Below are 26320 nucleotides of genomic sequence, written 5' to 3' on the forward strand. Positions count from 1 at the left end.
TGAAGGTAGGTGCTCCCTGTGACTGTGCGTGCAGCCTTGTGCTGCCATCTGTTGGTGTGTTACAAACCTAGTCTCGAAACCTTTTTGATACCACCTCGTAATTTGTGATATTTCACTGGATTCTGGATTCATACCAGCATTATTGGAGCACAGAAGCACTTATCACAGAATGAATGACTACAATCAAATAATTAGTGAAAACAATTCAACAAAACAAAGCAACTACATAACAAGTTATTTCTGCGACATGCTATAACGTCACTGCTTTGCCATTGATATTTCTTATTAATGGTACTTATCCTCACTTCCATTGTGTTTGCAGTTATTCCACCGGAATTTTCTGATGAAAGCAGAAAAAGTGGTATTTAACTGGGTGAAATCGCATCTGGGGATGCCATTTGATCATATTTTACCATCATGTTTGTCTGTTGTTTAAGTCAGTACAGAATACAGTTTGTTCAGCAAGTCCCCATATTTTCAGCTCATACGTGTTACAGAAGATTTAATGGATAAAAACGCTTTTGGCAGATGGGGATAAAGTTTCTTTCGAAACTTTGCAGCTTTTGAAACAACTATGTTACAACTCTAGCGTAACACTAGAACCATCAGTGTAGCATGTCCTAAAGGCAAACAATCATAGCAAAAGGATCCCATCTCCTAGTACAAATTTTATTACAAAGGCTATGCATATATTAATGTTTTCTTATTTGTTTTTCTTTTCACAACAGTTTATAATGACAATTATAGAACTTAATGCTGTATTGGGTAGATTGAATTTAATAATTAAAAGTGGTTGGTTATAAATACAACATGCTATTCAATTTTGCAAATATGTAATAATTGTTTGTGGATATGGGAATTTATGAGTGCTTTTGTGGGAAAGGAATAAATAATATGCATGGGTAGAATGAATAGAATGATGTGCTTGCATGTGTGTGTGTGCCTCATAACAAAGCTGAATATCACCATCATAATTAGAATTGCATAAGAGTATTAAAAAGTATGTGAAATTATGATTTGTATTGCATATGAGTATATAATTGTGTTCTACTATGAAAATAATTATCTTGGTAATGGAAAAACATATAATTATGCAAAAAAAAAAAAAAAAATCAGTAATTTCATCACAATACCTAAATGCGATAAACTAGAATTGATTAAATTTATGGAATTTGACTTAAGATTTTTTGTATTCTGCAAAGCTATTAAGGTTATTTGGTGTTACTGATTCAGAGTATGTAAAAAACTATATATCTAATGATTAATGGTTTTATTATTAATATATTTGGTACAGTATATAATTTTGTTATTTTTCACCAGATGGTTATAGATTCTGGTGTGGTACCCCAGCTGGTTCCTTTATTAAGTCACAAAGAAGTAAAAGTTCAGGTATTTATTTTGTGTTATTAATATATTTTAATAGTGATTTTATAATTTCACTAGCAAAAATTATTTTCCCGATGTTATGTTGAATTTAATATAACAAATTATCATCATTGTCAAATTCCTGACATGTGTAAGGATATTATAATAGTAATAATGCAAGCTTTTTATGTAGTACTAACTTTTCATTAACAATTTTTCTTTAAATTAATCTGCAATCTTTCAGGACACCAACATTGTCTGATGTAATATTTGGATCTTCTAAGGCACTTCTTGTATCAATCCATCTAGATGCTGATCCATCTAAACGTCTATTTTGCTAAGCTGTATTCTCTCATTCTGTTTTAGTGACCATACCACCTGAGGTATGATTCTGCTTGTTGTTATTTGTCCATTCCTCTCCTAATCTTTCTCAGAAATCTCATATCTGTGTCTCCAGTCTTTGATCAAGTGATCAATTTTTAACCCAGCTCTCAGATGCATAAACTAAATTGCTTTGAACTTACGTACAGCTTGGCCTAGTGCTTTGACTAATTTCTTTCTTATTCCATATAAATTTATTCAGCTGCCTACCTACAATACCAGTTTTGCTAATTCTGTTTCTATTTCTTAATTTACTGTCTTCACTGAAAATTGTGTTTAAATATTTAGCTGGCATTTTACTTATCTTATAGGTTCTCCATCCAGAATGCAGTTGAAGTTTTCTATGTTCTTACCAATTTTCACAATCTGTCTTTTTATTGCTGATTTTCATACTAAATTTATTATAGCAGTTACCACTTCATAACGTGAGTCATATAGTGATGAATAACAGTGGTGACGATATGTACTCTTTTGTCTCACTTCTAATTTAACATACAGCCATCTTCCTGTACCTCTTTAAATTTTAACTGCTGCTGTACACCTCAGTATGGACTATTTGTTGCTCAATATAATATCTCTTTTATGCCATATAAATATAGTGTTTGCAACATATTTTCTCTTGGCACTTTTTCATATGTCTATTCCAGAATTATGAAAGTTAAATGCAGATCTTTGTTATATTCCAATATTTTCTCACCTATTTGTCTTAAAGTTAAAATTTGAACTTGACAACCTATATTTGGCTTGAGCCTAGCTTGTTCTTCTCCAAGCTTCTCTCCGCAGTTTTTCTTACCCATAGAAGAATAAACTCAACATCAGAAAAACTGAAAAAGTACCAAGTGAACATAATTAACGTTACCAAGCAAAGAAGACAAAAACAGGTGAGATCTTACTAATTAATAAGTATAGGATGTTATGTTCAGGCAGTAACCATTAAAGAAAGGAAGAAATAGCAATAGCATTCAATACCAAACACAAAGATAAACTTCTTGATTGCAAGGCAGTTTTTCACCTATGGTCCCACAGACGATTCTGAGGAAGAAGTGGAAGAATTTTTTGAGTCATTAGAACAGGCAGCTGACAAAGAAAATGGCAAATCATCCTTGTTGGAGATCTAAACAGCAGATTAGGAAAACATAAAGATAGGCATATGTTCATGTGGAGAGATGATGAAAGAAATAAGAAAATCCTCATTGACTGTCATTGTTCCTAATTATATCTTCATACTGGTTCAGGATACAAGGGTGTACAGAGAATTTGAAACTAGAAGTGACTTACTTAGTTATAAGTAGAATGAAAATGAATATCTCATTGAAACAACAGTATATAAGAAAAGTTTTAAAAAAAATTAAAGTTAGGCAGATTTTATATGTAAACTTGTAGATTCACTATATAAACATTGAAGGAAAAAAATAAACGGTGTGTGAAAACAAGAACTAAACCTTGAAGGCTCCATGGCAAACTCTGAAAAAAACATTGATGTAGCTAGGGAGGTGTATGTGCTGAAGTTGTATGAAAGGATAGAAAAATAAGAACACCATGGTAGACCAAAGGAGTTAAAGAAGTAATTGTGGAAAAGAAGAAAACATATCGAAAGTGCATAGCAACTAAGTCGGCAGATGCCATAAAGAATGCAGAGAAAAATGTAGGAGAACTAAGCTACGTGTAAAAGTAACTAAACAAAAGTCATGGGAAGACCGATAAGAGTATTGAAAATAAATATTAGGAAGATAGCAAAATATTCTGGAGGCTATCAAAAAAGCTTAGAAATGGAGGAAAAAGTAAAAGCAATCTAAGATTGTTTTTACTCTTTAATATTCTAGATGTCTGGGGTAATTACTTTGAAAGACTGTTAAATGAAACAAGCAATGACAGTTGAAAATGAAAGAACATTTTTATGAGGAATGCACAGTACTTGAGGTAGAAAAAGTCATCAAAAACTTGAAAGGCAGCTGGAGTAAATGATATTCAATCTGAAATATCATTTACGAAGTCCAGATGATTGGAATAGTGCTCTCATAGTTCCCATTTATAACAAAAAAAAAGAGAATAAGCTCAATGTGAGAATTACAGAGGAATTTTTCTACTAAGTGTTCCAGGTAAGTTGATGCAAGCATACTTGAAAACAAATTGAGAGATTGTGGTGGAAGAGGAACAAGCTTGGTTCAGACCAAGTAGAGGTCGTCAATATTAGATTTTCATTTACAACAAATAGTTGAGAAATCAACGGAATATGACAAGGTGCCCAGAGAAAAACTTTTGCCAGTCATATGTGGACAAATGGAAGAACATTATACAGAGCAGTACATTCTGTTTTTAAATTATAAGTCAGAAGTTAGAATTGAAGGAAATGCAGGATGATAGTTCGATGTCAAATCAGGAGTAAGACAAGGATGCAGTTATCTCCACTCTTATTCATCATTTATATGGATCACATTATGAATGAAAGTGGCATTAGGCCTGATATTGGAATTGAAGATGTCAAACTTAGCTCTTTGCTTTATGTAGATGCTGTATTCCTTAATACATTCAGTGCAATTCTCCAGGATTCTCTGACAGTTTTGCATGAAAATCAACAATAAAAATACTAAAACTATGAAAATAGGCAGAAACTTTGGACACATCAAGTACATTCTGAATGGGAGAGCCTATAGAACAAGTTAAATATTTCAGCTGTTTAGGCTTAGTTTTTAGAAGATGACAGGTTAAATTTGAAATAGACAACAGAATAAGCAAAGCTGGGTATGTTGGCAACCAGCTAAATAAATTTTATGTAGAATAAGAAAGAAATTAGCCCAGAGGAAGACCAAGGTCTTGGTAGATTGATTGAGTCACGAGTACCTTAGAAACATGAAATGTTAGATACAACAATATTATAGTGCTGACAAATAATAATAAATCAATTTGGAAGGAAATTGTGGATAGGAGATTAATAATAATAATAATGTAAACTTAATCATGTAGTGGTATCATAGTAGCCTGAACACCTCTTAAGACTTCATATCAGGAAATTGATGATGATGATATAATGACTCCAGCTGCATTTTCACATTTCAGTTTTTTTGTCATTTTCCTACCTCAAGTATTACTTAATGTATGTACTCTTGATGCATTGCACTTGAATGCTTCGTACCACCATCTGTCACTGCCTATTTGATTTTAGTCTTTCAAAGTAATTATCGAGACATCTAGAATACCTTTATCTTCAATTTCTGTGTCACCTTTGTCATCTCTGATTTTTTTTACAGAAGTTTTTTCTCCATTTCTAAACTTTTTTTTCAATATCCTCCTGCTGAATACTTGGCCTCTTTCCTGATATTTATTCTCTGCTCTTGCCAATTGTTTCCAATCACTTTTGTTTAAGTTTTAAAAGAGGTATACTGTGAGTAGACATATCACTACAAAATTAATAATGGAAAAAACTCGCGTACAAAGATTATTTAATAGTATAATTTTCGCCTGTGTGTCACAGGCATCTTCAGTACATATTAAACTCAAATTAAACAATAACTGACAATTCCAAAAAGCCCCACCTAAGTAGCTGGTGTAAGATAACCAAAAAGGTCAATAAATTTCCTAAAAAAAAATAATAATAATAATAATAAAACATAAAATAAAATAAAAAATCTATACAATAAAAAGTTAGGGAAGATTAGCTGATTTGTAAAGTACTATCTCCCATAAAGGGGACAGACGTAAGCCGTCGGATCTGTTTAAGTTAAGAGAATGAAGCAGAGTTTCACGTTTCTTTATAAAGGCGTTCCATGGGGAACCGACTTTTGTGAAGAACTCTTGTCTTTCTCCAATGAACTCTATGTCAAGTGAAGATGGCATGTTCTGCAAGTCCAGACTTTTCAGGTTTAAAGTATTCAATATAAGATTGGTGTTCTTCTAGCCGAATAGCGGCAGATCTTCCCGTTTGTCCGAAATAAGATAATAATAATAAGAAGAAATAAGAAAGGTGGAGAGTTTTCTTTTACTTCGCGACTGTTCAACTTATAGGCCTCTTACATCGGATCCTACCCGGAGTCACTTGAAGAGACTTAATTCCCTTATAGATAATGTATCTACATCTAATGAAGATCAAAAGAAAAAACTTAAACTTTCTTCGGTCGTCCACCTAGATTAATGTTGAAAGTTTATTTTTCACTTGGTTAGAGTATAATAAATTTAGTTTAATCCTTTATCCAAGTGTGAGCAAACAAAGTTTGTGCCTGAAAGTATCTTCAGGACTGGGGTAAGGTGGTACAACACCAGGGCACTCCTTGCAAAGGTGGAGCAAGCTACCAACAGTCCTATCTCAGTATCTCCCATAATGCAAAACACATCTCCTTGCAGATATGTCTAGTGTTATGCATTAAGGGAAGGGCCACGACCCTGACTAGTTTCGACCTTTATTGAGGTCTCTTCAGTGGGAGCCAGGCCCAAGTGGAGATACCAGGCAGAAGCATTAGCAGGTCATCTTTACCTATAGGAGTTGCCAAATGGTGTGCCACCCTTTTTTTAATAAATTACTCTGGATTTAGAGAAAGATGCTGAAAGTTTATTTTTCACTTGGTTAGAGTATAATAAATTTAGTTTAATCCTTTATCCAAGTGTGAGCAAACAAAGTTTGCACCTGAAAGTATCTTCAGGACTGGGGTAAGGTGGTACAACACCAGGGCATTCCTTGCAAAGGTGGAGCAAGCTACCAACACTCCTAACTCAGTATCTCCCATAATGCAAAGGAGATGTGTTTTTATTAAAAAAGGGTGGCACACCATTTGGCAACTCCTATAAGTAGAGATGACCTGCTAATGCTTCTGCCTGGTATCTCCACTTGGGCCTGGCTCCCACTGAAGAGACCTCAATAAAGGTCAAAACTAGTCTGGGTTGTGGCCCTTCCCTTAATGCATAACATTAGACATATCCGCAAGGAGATGTGTTTTGCATTATGGGAGATACTGAGTTAGGAGTGTTGGTAGCTTGCTCCACCTTTGCATGGAGTGTCCTGGTGTTGTACCACCTTACCCCAGTCCTGAAGATACTTTCAGGTGCAAACTTTGTTTGCTCACACTTGGATAAAGGATTAAACTAAATTTATTATACACCTAGATTAATAACGGAAAAATGTGAGAATTACGGAGGAATTCTCACAGGTCTTCCAAAAGTTCATAAATCAGGCATTCCGTTAAGACCATTAAGTGTAATACTTTAGATAACCATGGAAGTGTTCCTGTGGGTAAACTGTATAATTATTGCATAAGCACAGAGGCAAAACATTGTAATGAGAAAAGCACACTACATTACAGTAGTCTGTTCTGTGTACTGCCCAAGCAATGAATGGAGATAGTTCCTTATTCCTGGTTATTGCCCCCAAACCCAGATAAACATTGCCGCTGTACCAGTCAAAGAAGTTGTGAAGGAAATTAAAGTGAGGATATCAGCATGGATGCTAAAAGAGTGTTCAGCTGAAGAGGCTATTCTTTTCACCAGTCTATATAATTTGAGTCTCAGAACAGAGAAGATTCTGCAGGAGGAGAAAGAATATATGGTAATCCCATCACAAGGGTAGTGCAAAGACTGATGTGTGTAGCTATTGATCTATCAGTTACTTTGGAGTAATCGTAAAGATTTTGGAAAAAGTTGGCAAGGGTTCCCGTACAGAATGGGGTGACAGACAATCTGTACTTTGCAATAAACTGCATGGATTTAGTAAGGGAAGGTCATGTTTGAGTAAATTGTTGTACATTCTGTAATAATGTTACCATTGTTAGACAAGGGGGAATGGATATACCATGATACTTTTTGATTTTTCTAAAGCTTTTGACAGAATACAGCACAGAAGACTGTTGCATAAATTTGAGAATATGAGATTGGAATGTAAAATATTGGCATGGATAAGAGAATGGCTGACTGATAGATATCAAAAAGTGGCATATGGGGAATGTGAGTCTGCAAGATTTAAGCTAACTAGTGGTGTACCACAAGGATCAGTCCTTGGTCCATTATTATTCAATCTGTACATTAATGATTGGGAAGGATTTGAAATGTGATTTGCTGATGATGCAAAGATGGTAGTATATGCAGTATTTGCAGAATGATTTCAGTAGGCTGGAATTGTGAAAATGCTGTCAATTCAGTGTTAGTAGATGTAAAGTTACATAGTTTGGTGTAATGAGATATTCACTTATATTATATTGGTGGGATTATACTAGATGAAATTGATCAGATCAGGCTAGGAATCTCAGTTTAGTAGATGAGGAAGTTGAAGTTTAAAGGCCATGTAGCAAAGATTGCAAGTACAACTCTGGGAGATAATTGCAATGCTGAAACAAACCTTAACATGTAAGGATAAGGACATCATTTTGCCTCTTTACTGGGTCTTATCAAGGCCTCACTTGGACTGCTGCACACAGATCTGGTCTCCTGGTTTCCATAGTGATTCTGTTACAGTAGAGAGAAAGTGCAAAGGAGAGTGTTAAAAATTATATCAGGATTGTGGAATACTGATTATGAAGACAGATTGGGAATTTGTAGACTGCAGACTAACAAACAGGAAAAAGAGGTGGGGGATGATATGATTGAGGCTTACAAACTTCTGAAAGGATCTTATGGAATTTCAGTAGATGGAATTTTTCATTTCATGGTGGGTGGGGAAAGGACATGAGGCTGTCCTTGGAAGTTGAGAATGAATGCTGTCAAAAAGATGAAGGCTAGATTTTTCTCTCAAAGGGTGGAGAAAATTGTAATGGATTGCCATTGTATGTTGTGTGTGCAAGTAGTGGGAATGAATTCAAGAACAAGTATGATAGCTGGTGCAGATAGTATGACCTACCTTGATTAATTACTGATTCCCTGGAGGTTTCTCTTAATAATAATAATAATATCCCTATCCCCATTATCTACAGAGAGTAAACTTTCCACATATATAATACAAAGCCAGGTGATGGAAGTAACTATGTCTCACTGACTCCGACAGCTTGTATTAGTCTGTCTAGTACTACTTCAGCATGAAATGAATAGTTGGTTCCACCTCATTTTACAAAAATGGGACCATTTTGAAAAATTCTAAGTAAAGTGATTTTTTATTTATTTTTCCACCCTCATTGTTCTAGGTGAAAAAAATGTCAAGTTTTGAAATTGTGAACAGAAAATAAGATACTATTTTAGACTGCCAAAAACTAGTGTTGAAAGTCAGTAAGCTTACAAAACTTGGTTAAATGCCTCTAAACCAAAAAAGATTCGGGAGGAGAACTGACATTAAATTGCATCTTGTGACTAAAGAAGTTGGTGGACTTTACCCAATGGTATTACACTTTCTTTGCAGTCAATTCTGTAAATTGTTATAATAACTCGGTGCTTAACTTATCAGAAGACAAATTGGTTTCTGTTGCTCAAGACATGTTCATCAGTTGCAAAAACACAGAGCTAGAAGTCCACATAATACGGAAGTTTCCTTGGTTGTTTGCAGATCAGATCTCATCAGCACGAATACATATACTTCTGATGGATTAGTGAATAGAGCTTTGTGTCAATTGGCAAGCACCGAATTTGAAGAATGCACTTCCAACTTTGGATCATTCAAATGCCCCACAAGCCAATAAATAATGTGATGCTCTTGTTGTGATCAGATACCACATAGCCAGTATGTTTTAAATAACAGTAAAGCAATATCTGCTAAATGGAATCACTTTTTCCTAATTCTGGTTTGTGCTATAACCATTCATAAATCTTAAGAGGAACTTTCAATTTTTTTTAATATACAGGTATGAAAAGGGACCAAGCAGTCATTGGTTTACGTTGCCTTGTCCAGAATAACTGATATAAATGGACTTTACATCAATTCTCTTACCAGTGGCAAAACATTTCACCATGGATTAGGAAATGAGCAATTGACAATGCATCCCCAGAAAGAGAATTAAAGGTTAATGAGTAATCTGTTGAGATCTATACAAGACTCCTTACTCGAGTTTGTCAAATACAGAAAAGCTTTTCTATTTTTTCCTCTTGTCAGTTGTCTAGCCCATTCCAATGATCTTATAGACATAGTTACTGAGTATTTCCAGATATAAGTGCTCTCTGAAACTAGGCCAAATAACAAGTGCTTAGGCTTGCCTAATAGCCTCATTCAAATGAGGCGAGATTTTCAGTGAGCCAGTGGAGTTGCAGTACATCAAAACAAGAATAATGCACACACTGTTATTCTCCATCTCGAAATTATTTACTGACAAATGGCAGGAATGTCTTTAGACATCAGGCTCCAGTGGAAGATATTTGTGCTACTAAATGTTTTTTTGCCTAATGAAAGAACTGTTCTCAACATAGGCCTATATATTTCTTTAAACCTGTCGAAGATATAGATTTCATTCTTCTGCCTTATACCAGTGACAGTGCTGCACTGTTGAATAAAAATTATCAGATTCCAGTGATTCTAGATGGTGACTTCAAAGTTGATTTTTCTGATCCTAATTGCATATCCTCTTCACATTTCTAAAAAGTGTTTGACCTCACTATGTACACTCATCCTATGGTGTAGCAAAAACAAGAAGCATTCTATAGATTTGGTTTTCCAGCAAATTACATAATTTGCAATCACAGGTATATCTGATATTTTAGTTACCACAAATCAGTTTTATCTTGTATTCCTGAAATTGAAACCTAATAAATCACATTAAAAAAAATAATAATAAAATTATATATTTCCTTTATTTTACAAAAAAAAATTAAATGCTATAGAGTTGTTTTGCATTAAACATTGTTTGTGCCGGGTACACAACACATTTTGTTAAAGTTCTTGTGTTTTTAACTTGTATTTTAATCTCACCGGCACTATTTGTAATTTTTCTTGCATATCATGGGGAATTGCAGTGAGATAAAATACTGTCTTAATTGCCCATACAGATAGTATGAATATCATTCTTATGCATAACATCACTTGGTTGCTGAAGAATACGATGACAAGCAGAGACAAGCAGGTTATTGTTCCTCTGTATCGAGCCTTGATAAGACCCCATCTAGACTACTGTGCTCAGATTTGGTCACCTAGGTTTCTTCTTGATGGGGAGGAGGTGGAGAGGATCCAGAGGCGAGTGACCAAGATGATAGCAGGTCTGTGGAATGAACCGTATGAGAACAGGTTGAGGATTTGTGGGTTGCAAAAATTGGTTGATAGGCGGAGGAGGGGAGATATGATTGAGACATTCAAATTACTGAAGGGTTTCTATAAAATTAATTCAGAAGATATTTTTGAGAACAGGGCTGGTTTTGGGAGGACTAGGGGACATCCATGGAAACTGGGCAAAAGTGTGGTTAGTAAAGGTATTAGAGCTGGGTTCTTTACTTTTAGAGTAGTGAATGAGTGGAATGCGCTCCCTGAGTCTGTGGTGGATGCTGTGACAGTGAATGAGTTTAAGGCGAGGTATGATAGATACTGTATGAATGTCAAATAGTTGTGATGAATATGATTTGGGGCCTCCCTCGATGAGTCCAATGACTCCCTGGAGTTGCCCGTAATAATAGTAATAATAATAATAATAGTAACATGGTTTTGACATGATTTGGCAGCACCAGCCAATCAGGAAGCTTCTTGGTTCATTACCATCAGGTTCAGTCCAATAATAGTATGTGGCAGTCAGTCTATAGAACTTCTCTACTGTTGTATCCTCAACTGAGGAACAGGGAGTCTGCATATCTACATATGGTCAGCATTTTCTTCAACACGCTATATGTTGAAGGTAGAAGCTGTAATCTCTGCACTAGAAACCAAACTTCAGTGCATGAGCCAGTAAGTAAGTTGGTGTTTCATTTTACATTGAAGGTCATTGGTAGTTTCAGCTGGGGGGGGGGGGGGGATATGCTGCTCTTCAGTGGCCAGTTAGCTTGTGCCAGTCCTGCGCTGTCTCTTTCCTGATCACCCTATCTACTCTTCACTCATTTTATTTTCATTTATATTACATTCATACTCATTTATATTGAAATTTATTTCAATACACAAATGCTATAAATTCAAACCTTCATTTTAAATGTTAAGCTCAATGGCCTGTCAGGACCAATGAAAGTGGGATCACAAACCTAATCAATGATATAACAGCGGTGGTTAACCCTATCTTAGGCTAGTGATCCCACTTTCATTGGTCCTGACAGGTCATTGAGCTTAACATTTAAAATGAAGGTTGAATTTATAGCATTTGTGTATTGAAATAAATTTCAATATAAATGAGTATGAATGTAATACAAATGAAAATAAAATGAGTGAAGAGTAGGTAGGGTGATCAGGAAAGAGACAGCGCAGGACTGGCACAAGCCTTTAACACTTGCACTCCAGGCAGTGTCCGCACATGCATAAACTGCTGTCTTGAGCTAGGTCTAGCGTGTGTTTACCTAGTTCAAGTTTACCTACATTGTAAATGTCTCTATACTGTATTTAGCGATACAATAAAACTATTTGTGTTTCTTGCTTTTGCAGTTTTCTAAAAGAACAGGCATAATAAGTTTTTACTCATCTATTCCTAATATAAATGAATTCTATGTATTATGAGAAGTGAACTGTGTCTGTTGGTCTCCAGTAAAATACTAGAATGTTATATATCTATTATCTACAAAATGAAAAGAAATAAAAATATTTGAATGAACTTAGGATCAGCGAAAGAGTGGATAATTCCGACAATGATAGGAAATTATTTATGTATATATGTTACTGTCTAAAAACTGTATACTACTCATCAGTAAATAAAAGAAAATTCTTAGAAAACTAAGCAAAATATAAATAAAACGTAGAAATAATTACACATAACAAGCACAACAAATTTTTCAAGATGATTTGCTGCTCCATGAAACCACATGTGTTCATTGTCATGCCTAGATGAATCACTTGATCACTGGATTAGTCCCTCCTTGTAGTTATTTACGAGCTACTAAATGTATGCAGCTGCTGTTTATTATTGGTTAGTTATTTATATTTTGCAAACAAATTTCTCACTCTCCTCATAACTTTTTGTTATGCCATCATTATGTCTAAAGTTTATAGGACACTCATTATTCGTTCCACCCAGCTACTTATAGGGCATGCATATAATATCACATATGTCAATTATTAATAATTCATTTCCAATAATGAAAGAATTCTGTTATTTCTCTCCCTTGTATTTTCCATTCTCACATGGCATTATTAATGGTGGTTAACTTATTTAAACCTTTTTTTTTTTTTTTTTTTTTGTAATTCAAATATACCAACAAATATAGCATTCTCATCAATTATTGTTGTTTTCGAATATATCCTAAAACAAATACATAGTCTCCTCTCCTTGCACACAGATTTGGTTACAATCAAAGAACCATCACAATGTATAGCGTTTCTGCCGATATGCAAGGATGAAATTTCTGAGAGGCACAGTGCTTTCACTCACTCACCAGATGGTCAATGTGGTGGTGGTGAGAGAGTACCAGTTGCCCTGACGTCAACATGTTAAGTCTAAAACTAGGAAAGGAAGCATGATACCGTGTACCATACCAATTGCTATCAGCAATTGTGTTGTCAACTTCCTTAGATCTTGTTTACATTATAATCATTTCTTTAATATTTAAAAATAATAATAATAATAATTAAAAATAGTTATACATTTGATGGGAGTTCATAGTAATATCCTTTCCAAAAAAAGAATAATCTAGGATTGATGTACAAATAAATCGGCTGAAAAATTCTTCAGAAGTGCATTATACCATGCTGTATATGCCTGAGGTGATAATTTTTTTCTGATATATATTACATGAGTGAAAACATTTGTCTACTTAACTGTTTTGTTTTATTTAATAGACAGCAGCTCTTAGGGCAGTAGGAAATATTGTTACAGGAACAGATGAACAGACACAGGTGGTTCTTAATTGTGATGCCTTGTCTCATTTTTCTGCCCTTCTCACACATCCTAAAGAAAAAATCAACAAGGTAAGATACTTTTTTTTTTAATATATATATCAAAGTGATTAATTTTTTTCATTACCAGATTATGAAATGTCATTATTATTTATCTTAACTAAATAGTTCTGAAAAGAAATAGTGTAAAACCATGTTTTGCCTCACAAGGTTCCCAGATTATATAACCCCAAGATTACATTATCTTGGAATCTACACACACATTAGTTAAATAAATTTAGTCATCATGTTCAACTTTAATGGATTAAACACACCTGTAGATAAAAATTACTAACTAAATTTATTTAACTAATAAATTGCTGTCATTATTTTGCCTTTGTAATAAAGACAAAAAAAATTCTGCCTAGGTAATGAAAGTGATGCTTAAGAGTCAAAGCTGCATAACTGAGAAGAGACCTCCACATAGCCTTTAAAAGAATGCAGAGAACCGACCAAGTCTTTTGACCTAATGTCCAATCCTCACCTTCTCGTGATGCACTCTGTTAAGTATCTACCTAGATACTGAACGACCGAGGATGAGCTGGCAATTTGGAATTTATCCGAACAAATTGTATTCTTACTGGCTTAAACCACAAGTAAACTGCTGATACAACATGACAGAATTTCACGTTGGCTGGGCTTTCCACGGTTAAACAAGGCCCCTGTTTTTTTTTGGCCAGGGAAACTAGGGCAAACAGTGAAAAGTCATCTGCTGGAACAAATCCTAAACCACATTCCAACTCAACATTGGCAGAGTTCAAGATCGGTACTATCAACATAAGAAACCTGAATGGCAAAGAAATGGAGTTGGCTGAGGAATTGGATAAGTACTGATAACTGAAACAAAAGCGACACTGGTGAGCTCTTCCTAAGCAATAGATAATAAATGTTATATTTAGGCAATAATAATCAGGGAAAAGGAGTAGCTATAGTATTCAACACAACATATGAAGCTAATCTTCAACGGCAAGCAATATCAAGTAGAGAGATGTAGGCAATATCAGAATGGGGAACTTGACAATGAGATTTATTTTGTGCCTATTGTCCCACAAAAGGTTCTATGAAGGTAGAAGTGTTTTTTTTTTTTTTTTTTTTTTTTTTTTTTTTTTTTTTTTTTTTTGAGGCTTTAGAGAAAGCAACTGATACAATGAAAAAGAAAAAGTTGGTCCTTGGAGAGATCTAAATAGCAGAGTAGGAAATGATTTTCAGACATACAGAAATGTTTTGGGAAAAATTGGTGAAAACAGTAAAGCTAATAATAATGGCAAATACCTGTTGGATTTCTGCTCAGGACATGGACTGGTTATTACTAACACAATGTTCCAACATAAAAATGCCCACAAATTAATATAGAGAGAAGAGGCAAGGAATAAGAAAAGTCTCGTTGACTATGTTATTGTTGATAGTGATGTTTTCTCACTGGTGCGGGACACTAGAGTGCATAGAGGAATTGAAATTAGACATGATCACCTGTCTTCAGCAGGATAAAATTGAATTTCATATTGAAAAGAAGAGCACGTAAGAAAGTTTTAAAGCAAAGAAAAGTTGATCAGCTCTCAGATGTAAACTGTAGACTAAAATACAGAAACATTTTGTTTATTATTTTAACGGTATAATAGAACACAGAAACTAAGTAAATAATTAATTTATTCACTTGATGCTGATATTTCGCTGGTATTATAACCAGCATCTTCAGAGCACAAAAACACTGTTTGTCACAATACGCGAGACTAAAACAACATGGTGTACATTAACAAAATTGTAGCAGCAACACAAAGACTAGAGTCCTGATTTTGGCGCCCTCTATCTGAAAAAGAAAAAAAAAAAAAAAAAAAAAAAAAAAAAAAAAACGCTATCATATATTGCTAGAGTCCTAGAAAAGTGCTAGTTTTTCCTTAATATGACTGTCTCCCAGATCTTCGGCAAGTTAATACAGCCATATTTATTGAGATTTGGGGTGTGTTTTAGGGCTTCTGTCGCCTCTAAGAACAATCTCTCTGATTTATATGGGTTTCTGTGTAGTACTTTTGTGTTTTTCCAGTTGATCCTGTGTGCAGGGGTATCCAGAGCATGGTCTGCTAGGCCCGACTTCCCATAATGATATTTCTGGACGTATCGTTTATGTTCGCTGATGCGGATATTCACAGTTCTTCCTGTTTGACCGTAGTAGGCTTGATTGCATGAGCAGGGTACTTGGTAGACTCCTGGATGTGATAAAGGAGGAATGCTGTCCTTGGGTGAGCGGATGAGGGTGGCTAATTTGCTACATGGTCTGAATGTAGTGCGTAGTTTATGTTTAATGAGAATTCTTGAGATCTTTTCGGATGTGCCTTTAATGTAAGGGATGGTGACTGTTTTGTTGTAGTTCTCTGTGGTGGATGGTGGGAGGGGTTTCTTAGGAGTGTTTAGTATTTTGTTTATTTTTTGTGGATTGTAGCCGTTGGCCAAGAAGGTGTGGCGTAAGTGAGTCAGTTCAGCAGTAAGAGCCTTGTCATTTGAACAGATTGCTCTCGCTCTATGGGTTAGCGTTTTTAAAATGCCATATTGTTGAGAAGGATGATGGTGTGATTGTTTGTGTAAGTATCTGCCTGTATGTGTGGGTTTTCTGAAAACTGAAAATGATAAGGAACCATCTGGGAGACGTGTAATGAGTGTATCCAGGAAGGGCAGACAGTTGTTGGCTTCCGGTTCCATAGTAAAGTGGATTTTTGGGTGTTGGCTATTTAAATTATGGAGCCGGAAGCCAACAACTGTCTGCCCTTCCTGGATACACTCATTACACGTCTCCCAGATGGTTCCTTATCATTTTCAGTTTTCAGAAAACCCACACATACAGGCAGATACTTACACAAACAATCACACCATCATCCTTCTCAACAATATGGCATTTTAAAAACGCTAACCCATAGAGCGAGAGCAATCTGTTCAAATGACAAGGCTCTTACTGCTGAACTGACTCACTTACGCCACACCTTCTTGGCCAACGGCTACAATCCACAAAAAATAAACAAAATACTAAACACTCCTAAGAAACCCCTCCCACCATCCACCACAGAGAACTACAACAAAACAGTCACCATCCCTTACATTAAAGGCACATCCGAAAAGATCTCAAGAATTCTCATTAAACATAAACTACGCACTACATTCAGACCATGTAGCAAATTAGCCACCCTCATCCGCTCACCCAAGGACAGCATTCCTCCTTTATCACATCCAGGAGTCTACCAAGTACCCTGCTCATGCAATCAAGCCTACTACGGTCAAACAGGAAGAACTGTGAATATCCGCATCAGCGAACATAAACGATACGTCCGGAAATATCATTATGGGAAGTCGGGCCTAGCAGACCATGCTCTGGATACCCCTGCACACAGGATCAACTGGAAAAACACAAAAGTACTACACAGAAACCCATATAAATCAGAGAGATTGTTCTTAGTGGTGACAGAAGCCCTAAAACACACCCCAAATCTCAACAAATATGGCTGTATTAACTTGCCGAAGATCTGGGAGACAGTCATATTAAGGAAAAACTAGCACTTTTCTAGGACTCTAGCAATATATGATAGCGTTTTTTTTTTTTTTTTTTTTTTTTTTTTTTTTTTCAGATAGAGGGCGCCAAAATCAGGACTCTAGTCTTTGTGTTGCTGCTACAATTTTGTTAATGTACACCATGTTGTTTTAGTCTCGCGTATTGTGACAAACAGTGTTTTTGTGCTCTGAAGATGCTGGTTATAATACCAGCGAAATATCAGCATCAAGTGAATAAATTAATTATTTACTTAGTTTCTGTGTTCTATTATACCGTTAAAATAATAAACAACATGTTCGACGAACACATAAGTCTGTCCACACGTTTACAGAAACATTGTTCAAGAAAAAATGACAAAGTTTGAGAACAGGAACCAAACCTTTGAGATTCAGTGGCAAGCCCTGAAGAAAACATTGATTGATTCAGCCAGAGAGACATCTGGTGAGGTTGTCTGCAAAGATAGAAAAATCAGAACTGCATGGTGGACACGGGAAGTTAAAGAGGCAGTGAAGGAAAAAAATAAAGCATATTGAAAGTTCATAGCGAATAAGTCAGCTTGTGCTCTTAGAGAATACAGAGACAAATGTAAGAAAAATAAAAGTCATGAGAAGACTTTTGTAAGAACACAGGAAATATCAGGAAAGTAGCAAAGTATTCTGGAGACTGTTGAAAAAGCTCAGAAATGGAGGAAAGAATGCTGTAAATTGAATTAGACATGATAAAGGTGATATGAAAACTGGTGAAAAAGATATCCTTGATGTATGCAGTAATTACTTCGAAAAATTACTAAATGAAACGATCAGTTGACAGCACAGTGGTAAAAAAAACACTCAACAGGCATGCAATCAGGAATATATATCCATACTTGAAGTAGAAAAATGCCATTAAAAGCTTGAAATGCGGAAAGGGAGAAGGAGTAGATGACATTCGAACAAGGAAATATTGAAGTTTGGAGGCATAAAATTCTTGCAGTAGCTGCACTGCATAGTTCAGAATGCTTGTTCCAGATGATTGGAGTATAGCTCTCATAGTACCCATATACAAAAAATGTGAAATAAAACAGAATGTGAGAATTACAGAGGTATTTCCCTATTGAGTGTTCCTGGTAAGATTTATGCAATTGTACTTAAAACAGTTGAGAAGGATTGTGGAAGGGAAGCTTAGAGAAGAACAAGCTGGATCCAGGCCAAATAAAGGCTGTCAGGATCAGATCACTTTACAACAAATAGTTGAGAAATTGTGAGAATATAACAAAGATCTGTATTTAAGTTTTCGACCTACGAAAAGCATGTGACACAGTGCCAAGAGAAAAGCTATTCAAAAGGCTATAGGTGTATGGTGTCAATGGGGCATTATATCAAGCAATACGTAGTCTTTATTTGAGTTAAGAGTCAGCAGTTAGAATTGAAGGAATTACAGGAAGATGGTTTGACATTAAATCTGGTGTCAGACAAGATGTCAGAATCTGGTGTTATTCCTAATCTATATGAATCACATTATGAAGGAAAGTGGTATTTAACCTGATATCAAAATTGTAGATGTTTTTCTCATCTCTTTGCTTTATGCAGATGATGTTATGCTTTTAAATAAATCCAGTTCAAATCTGCAAGAGTCCCTGACTAAATTGAATAACTGTTGTAATAAATTTGGTATGGAAATCAGCAGTAACAAGACAATGAAAATAAGAAAAATAGAGCAGAAACATTGAAAATATCAACTACATCATAACCTATAGATGTAAATCATTTCAGCTACTTACACAATTTTTAGCAAAGATGGTAAATTAAATATGGAAATAGAAACCACAATCAACCAAGCCGGTATGGTAGGAACTCAGTAAATTTATATGGAATAAGTCAAAAAAATTAGTCAAAACACTAAATTAGCTCTATACAAGAACAGGGTTCAAACCACTTCTAACGTATGGATCTGAGAGCCTGGTTAGAAATAAAACACTTGATCGAAGAATAGGTACCACAGATATTAAGAGTCCTGAGAAAGATTAGGGGCATTAGCAGGTGGAATCAATGCAATATCATATTGAAAATGAGGATATTAGGAAAGAATTTGACATAGTTAGCATCCAAAAATGTGTCATCATCATCAAATTCCTGCCGTGTACCCTCAAGGGGTGTACAGGATATGACAGTACTACATGAAAAAATTACATCATTACTAACTTCCTATCTACAATTTTCCTCCAAATCAGTCTGTTACTTGTCAAGACTCCAACATTATCAGATCTTATATTTCTATCGTCTAAGGCACTTTGTACCGTATCAATCCACCTATATCTTGGTCTTCCTCTGGGTCGTTTTCCTGCCAACCTGGCAGAGAACACTTGTTTTGCTAATCTTTCCCCTCCCATTCTATTTAAGTGACCATACCACCTGAGATTAGCTCTGCTAACGCATTCCTGGATGCTGACAATGTCAAGTTCTTTCCTAATATCCTCGTTTTTAATATGATATTGCCATTGATGCCATCTGTTCACGCCTCTAAACTTTCTCAGGACTCTCATGTCTGCAGTCTCTAGTCTTTGGTCAAGCGTTTTACTTCTGACCCAGCTCTCAGATCCATAAGTTAAAATTGGTTTGAATACTGTCTTGTATACAGCTTATTTAGTGTTCCGACTAATTTCTCTCTTATTTCTCGACAAAAATGTGTTATCGGAGTTAATCTCAGACCAAATGGGCAAGGAAAGATTAGCAAAACAAGTTCTCTGCCAGGTTGGCAGGAAAAAGACCCAGAGAAAGACCAAGATATAGGTGGATTGATACAGTAAAAAGAAGACAGAAATATAAGATCTGATAATGTTGGAGTCATGACATATAACAGATTGCTTTGGGGATAAATTCTCGATAGGAAGTTAGTAATGATGTAAATTCTTCTTGTAGTACTATCATAATATCCTGTACACTCCTTTAGAGTACATGTTAGGAATTTGTTGGTGATGAAAGCATTTTCATGGGTGCAAAAAAATACAATTAAACTTGTGCAAACAGGCACATTAGTAAGAAAGCAAGCAACATGAAAGATAGGATCCTTCAATCATAACTTGCACCCTCTGTGGGTTCAGTGATGAGAATTCACTGAAACTCTTAAAATAAGTCTGATATTTTTGGTAAAGTGAAGCAGCCAAATTTGCTCAGATTTGGTGAATGTTGTAATGCTGTGGCAGATTCTAAATATACTCTCTACAGTTTTATATCTGCTACTGTATAAAAGGGAGATTTTTTCCTATTGGAACCAGGGAATTTTATCCATGGCATAGTCTGTTGCTCGACCACAGCTGTAGTGCAAGTAGTGGGGGTACAGTTTCCGTGTTCCTCCAGATGGATATTAGCTAATTTTCCTATTTGTCCAAAATGCAAAAGTTTTCAGCAGAAGACAGGGATGCTATAGACCAGAGATGAGCAGCCTGCAGTTGCATGCATCCTTCTAACTACTAACCTGCGGTCTGCTGAAATGTTGCACTTCTTTTAGCTGAAGTGTAAAAATTTTAGCAAAAGGTACAATGTGTTACCAATATGAATCACACATTAAGAGGTCACATGAAAAATATTTGCTCTCGACAATAGTTCTCAAGATTGTGTCATTCCCCCTTGCATTTTCAGTCACACACGAGCAATCATGCTTTAATGATATATGAAAGTAGTTGCATTATTCTTGAATAAACTTGAAAATTCTTGAAAATTTATTGATACAAGTTCTTTCTGAACCTACGCAAATTATAAATTTAATAGTAATATAATTTTTTGTTTTAAAAAATTGTATCTTTACAAAATTTTTTATTTTTTTTACAAAGCCCTGTGTTTAATCAGTGACTTCAAAATCTAGAAAATGTAAAGTTGAGGAAGAAAATTTGTCAGTTTAACTAAAGATAGACATGTGACTCTTTTTTTTACTTGCATGAAAGACAGTGCTGTTTGCTTGACATGTTGTGAAAATGTGTAGAAAGGTTTTTAACTTGGGTATACTATGTTAAAGATACCACTTGTCTGTTTGCTTACTTGGGAAAAAGGATTAAAACCTAGCTTATAAAATTGCATGGTATCTTTAACGTTGTGAAAAGATATCTGTTCTCGAATAATATAACATCAAAAGGCATTACAGAACTAAACATTCTTCAAAATTTGACAATTTGCTGCAGTTGCTCAATTCGGGCTAGAGCCAAATTACTTTGTTATAACAGCAAGCGTATTTCTTCAATATTGACATCTGAAAATTTATTTTTTATTTCGACTACACCATCAGAAATTGCAGATAAGATTTTAATATCCTTCCTAAAGAAAAACGCTTCGCTTAGCACGGAAATGCTTCTAACTCTCAACACTATCAAGCAACGTAAAACTATTCTACAGTCGTGGTAAACTATCCCCTTAGGTCACATAGGTTCGAGTTTATGAGCAGTGCATTGATATGCAGAAATCAGGCAAATTATTTGACAAAGAAAACAATTTATTCATACTAATCAAGTTACATTAAAGGTTAATACTAAGCACAAAAAATATTTCTGACTCTTATACTTCTCATTAACTTTAGCTAGGAGCTAATCTACCAAGTTCAACAATCTTTCACTACAAAAAATCTGTTTTTTTTTTTTCACTACATAGTTACTGACATACACAGACAGTTTCTGTGCCAATGTTAGACCAGCTTTTGAAGCAATTCAGTAAGCGATTTTCTGACTTCAGTGACATGCAGCCACAACTGACATTATTTAACAACCCAATAAAATGCGAATGGGTGCTTAAGGGTCAAAGCTGTTTAACTGAGAGGAGACCTCCACATAGCCTTTAAAGGAATGCGGAGAACCGACCAGGGCTTCTGACCTAATGTCCAATCCTCACCTTCTCGTGGTGCACCCTGTTGGGTATCTACTTTGATACTGAACGAACGAGGATGGGCTGGCAATTTGGGATTTAGCCGACCAAATTGTATTCTTATTGGTTAAACCAAAATATAGAATAATGGTACAACATGACAAAATTTCATGCCGGCTGGGGCGTCGCCCGGTTAAACAAGGCCCCCGTTGTTTTCGCCAGGGCGAACAGCGAAAAGTCAGCTACTGGAACAAATCTGAAAACAAACCCCAACTCAACATCACCAGAGTTAAAGATTGGTACTATCAATGTAAGAAGCCTGAATGGCAAAGAAATGGAGCTAGCTGAGGAATTAGATAAGTACCAAATCGACATAATAGGGGTAACTGAAACAAAAAAGACCAAAACTGGTGAGATCTTTCTGAGCAATAAATACAAAATGTTATATTCAGGCAATGACAATCAAGGAGAAGAAGGAGTAGCCATAGTATTCAACACAAAATACGAGGCTAATCTTCTTGAATGGCAGTCAGTCTCAAGTAGAGTAATGTGGGCAAATATGAGAATGGGGAACTGGACAATGAGACTTATTTGTGCCTATGGTCCCACAGAATGTTCTACTAAGGGAGAAGTGGAGGAATTTTTTGACACTTTAGAAAAAGCAACTGACACAATGAAAAAGGAAGAGTTGGTCCTTGTTAGGGATCTAAATAGCAGAGTAGGAAACGATTGTGAGACATACAAAAATATTTTGGGAAAATTTGGTGAAAAGAGAAAAGCTAATAATAATGGCAAATATCTGTTGGATTTCTGCTCAGGACATGGACTGGTTATTGCTAACACCATGTTCCAACATAAAAATGTGCACAAATTCACATGGAGAGAAGAGGCTAGGAATAAGAAAAGTCTCATTGACTATGTTATTGTTGATAGTGATGTTTCCTTCCTGGTGCAGGACACCAGAGTGTACAGAGGATTTGAAATTGGAAGTGATCACTATTTAGTCTTGAGCAGGATAAAATTGAATTTCATATTGAAAAGAATAACATGTAAGAAAGTTTTAAAGCGAATAAAAGTTGAGCAGCTCTCAGATGTGAACTGTAGACTAAAATACAGAAAGATTATTGAAAAGAAAATGAAAAAGTTTGAGAACAGGAATCAAGCCTTGGAGATTCAATGGCAAACTCTGAAGAAAACATTGATTGATTCTGCCAGAGAGGCATGTGGTGAGGTTGTGTGCAAGGATAAAAAAATCAGAACTCCCTGGTGGACACAGGAAGTTAAAGAGGCAGTGAAGGAAAAGAAGAAAGCATATCAAAAGTTCCTGGCAAATAAGTCTGCTTTTACTCTTACAGAATACAGAGACAAATGTAAGAAAGCTAAACAGTGTGTAAAACTAGCTAAACAAAAGTCATGGGAGGATTTTGGCAAGAATATAGAAAATAAATATCAAGAAGGCGGCAAAATATTCTGGAGGTTGTTGAAGCTTAGGAATGGAGGAAAGAGTGCTGTAAAAGGAGTTAGAGATGATAAAGGTGACATGAAAACAGGAGAAAAAGATATCCTTGAAGTATGGAGTAATTACTTTGAAAAACTGCTAAATGAAACAAGCAGTGATGACAGCACAGTGATAAAAAAAACAGTGACCAGGCATGCAGTCAGGAATACATATCCATACTTGAAGTAGAAAAAGCCATCAAAGGCTTGAAATGTGGAAAGGCAGCAGGAGTAGATGATATTCGACCAGAAATGCTGAAGTATGGTGGTATAAAATTCTTACAGTGGCTGCACTGCATAGTTCAGAAAGCCTGGACGTAGGGACGAATTCCCGATGATTGGAGTAGAGCTCTCATAGTACCCATATATAAAAAGGGAAATAAAACTGAATGTGAGAATTACACAGGTATTTCCCTACTGAGTGTTCCTGGCAAGATCTATGCAAGTATACTTGAGAAACGGTTGAGAAGAATTGTGGAAGATAAGCTTGGTGAAGAACAAGCTGGATTCAGGCCAAATAGAGGCTGTCAGGATCGGATCTTCACTTTACGACAAATAGCCGAGAAAGTCTGGGGATATAACAAAGATCTGTATTTAAGTTTTGTCGATTTGGAAAAGCATATGACAAGGTGCCAAGAGAGAAGCTATTCAATACACTGCAGTTATATGGTGTCAATGGGGCATTATATCAAGCAATACTAAGTCTTTATTTGAGTTGTAAGTCAGCAGTTAGAATTGAAGGAAGTACAGGAAGATGGTTTAATGTTAAATCTGGTGTGAGACAAGGATGTACATTATCCCCTCTGTTATTCATTATCGATATGGATCACACATTATGAAGGAAAGTGGTATTAAACATGATATCAAAATTGGAGATGTTAATGTCAGCTCTTTGCTTTATGCGGATGATGTTATACTTCTAAATAAATCTGCCTCAAGTCTGCAAGATTCTCTGACTAAATTGAACAGCTGTTGTAATAGATATGGTATGAAGGTCAGCAATAAAAAGACAAAGACAATGAAAATAGGCAGAATCATTGAAAATGTCAACTGTGTTGTGAATGGAGAACCTGTGGAACAAGTAAAACATTTCAGCTACTTAGGCACGATTTTTACTGAAGACGGTAAATTAAATATAGAAATAGACAACAGAATCAGCAAAGCTGGTATGGTGGGAAGTCAATTGAATAAATTCATATGGAGTAAGAGAGAAATTAGTCGGAAGACTAAATTAGCTGTATACAAGACAGTGTTCAAACCAGTTTTAGCTTATGGATCTGAGAGCTGGGTCAGAAGTAAAACACTTGACCAAAGACTAGAGACCACAGATATGAGAGTCCTGAGAAAGATTATAGGCGTGAACAGATGGCATCAATGGCAGTATCATATTAAAAATGGGGATATTAGGAAAGAACTTGACATTGTCAGCATCCAGGAATGCGTTAGCAGAGCTAATCTCAGGTGGTATGGTCATTTAAATAGAGTGGGAGAGGAAAGATTAGCAAAACAAGTGTTCTCTGGCAGGTTGGCAGGAAAACGACCCAGAGGAAAACCAAGATATAGGTGGATTGATACGGTACAAAGTGCCTTAGACGATAGAAATATAAGATCTGATAATGTTGGAGTCTTGACAAGTAACAGACTGATTTGGAGGAAAATTGTAGATAGGAAGTTAGTAATGCTGTAATTTTTTCATGTAGTACTGTCATATTCTGTACACCCCTTGAGGGTACATGGCAGGAATTTGATGATGATGATGAAATGCGACACTTCAGAGCAGCATGACACTATTCAATTGGAGTTGTATGACCTTCAAAGTGATCCCTTTTTCCAGTCAAGGGGTGGAGATAGGAATTGACTTTTGGAAACTGGTACCAAGGGAAAAATATCCTCCATTGAGTGATTTCAGCTTGAGAATTGCATCTATGTTTGGAAGCACATGCATATGTGAATGCACTTTCTCAACTATGAGGGCGGTTAAATCGTTACGAAGAAACCGACTGGCTGATGATCACCTTCAGGATTTGTTACGAATATTGTCATCATTGTGGAAAATGGACTTTGATGAACTTGTTGCCACACATGAATGCCCACAGTGTTCTCATTAAGTTGTGTTATATGTAAAAAAACAGAAATATGTAATTAAATTTAATTTAACAACTTATATTTAAATCAATCAAGTATTTTATATTGTTCTCCCAGTAGTCAAGTGATTTAACAAATATAGTAATTCAATACATATAACTTGAAAAAATGCAGTTTCTTTTTATTTAAGTTCGGTCTAAAAGTGTGTGGCCCATGATGCTACCACTCATATATTGGCCCTCGTATAGAATGAAGTTGGCCACACCTGATATAAGTGAAAGAACTCCACAGAACTCAATCACATTCAGGACACTTTTAGCCAATATCTTTCCCCATCACAAAATCAACAGAACTCTGCACATACTCCATTATCAGATGCCATATGGTCACCCTATTGCTTGGGGATATGCTGCACCAGCCCTCACCTGGTGGTCATGCTTTTCTGAAGGCTTCAACTCTGAAGATCTTTTCATCTATTTTTGATTTCTAGTTTTGTTAGTTCTGCTCCATTCCCGTCTTTCATGATATTCAATTTGGGATTAAACTAGTGCTTTAGGTCACGAACTAAACTAAACATCCTTATATAATAATGACCTCCCCCTTCCCTGCCCCAAAAAAATCCACTGCAATTCCCTACATCCAAGGAACCTCAGAAACTACTGCACTTGTTCTAAAAAGCATGATATACAGATCTTTCAGGCCATACTGAAAATTGCTATTTTTATCAGCTGACTAAACAAG

General features: G+C 35.6%; 1 protein-coding gene across 2 annotated transcripts in view; it reads left to right on the plus strand.

Moving 5' to 3' along the window:
- Kap-alpha3 (karyopherin alpha3) overlaps window positions 1-26320 on the plus strand; it is a 212977-nt gene that overhangs the window by 132964 nt on the left and 53693 nt on the right. For both annotated transcript variants that reach the window (XM_090413974.1, XM_090413973.1), the window contains exons 8-9: window positions 1321-1389; window positions 13541-13669. In XM_090413974.1, coding sequence (XP_090270100.1) covers window positions 1321-1389; window positions 13541-13669 — 198 coding nt within the window. The remainder of the gene's footprint in view (window positions 1-1320; window positions 1390-13540; window positions 13670-26320) is intronic.

This window comes from Typopeltis vanoorti, chromosome 24, assembly GCF_054136105.1.
Source record: "Typopeltis vanoorti isolate ZY-2024b chromosome 24, IOZ_Tvanoo_1.0, whole genome shotgun sequence".
NCBI classification, from domain to species: domain Eukaryota; kingdom Metazoa; phylum Arthropoda; class Arachnida; order Uropygi; family Thelyphonidae; genus Typopeltis; species Typopeltis vanoorti.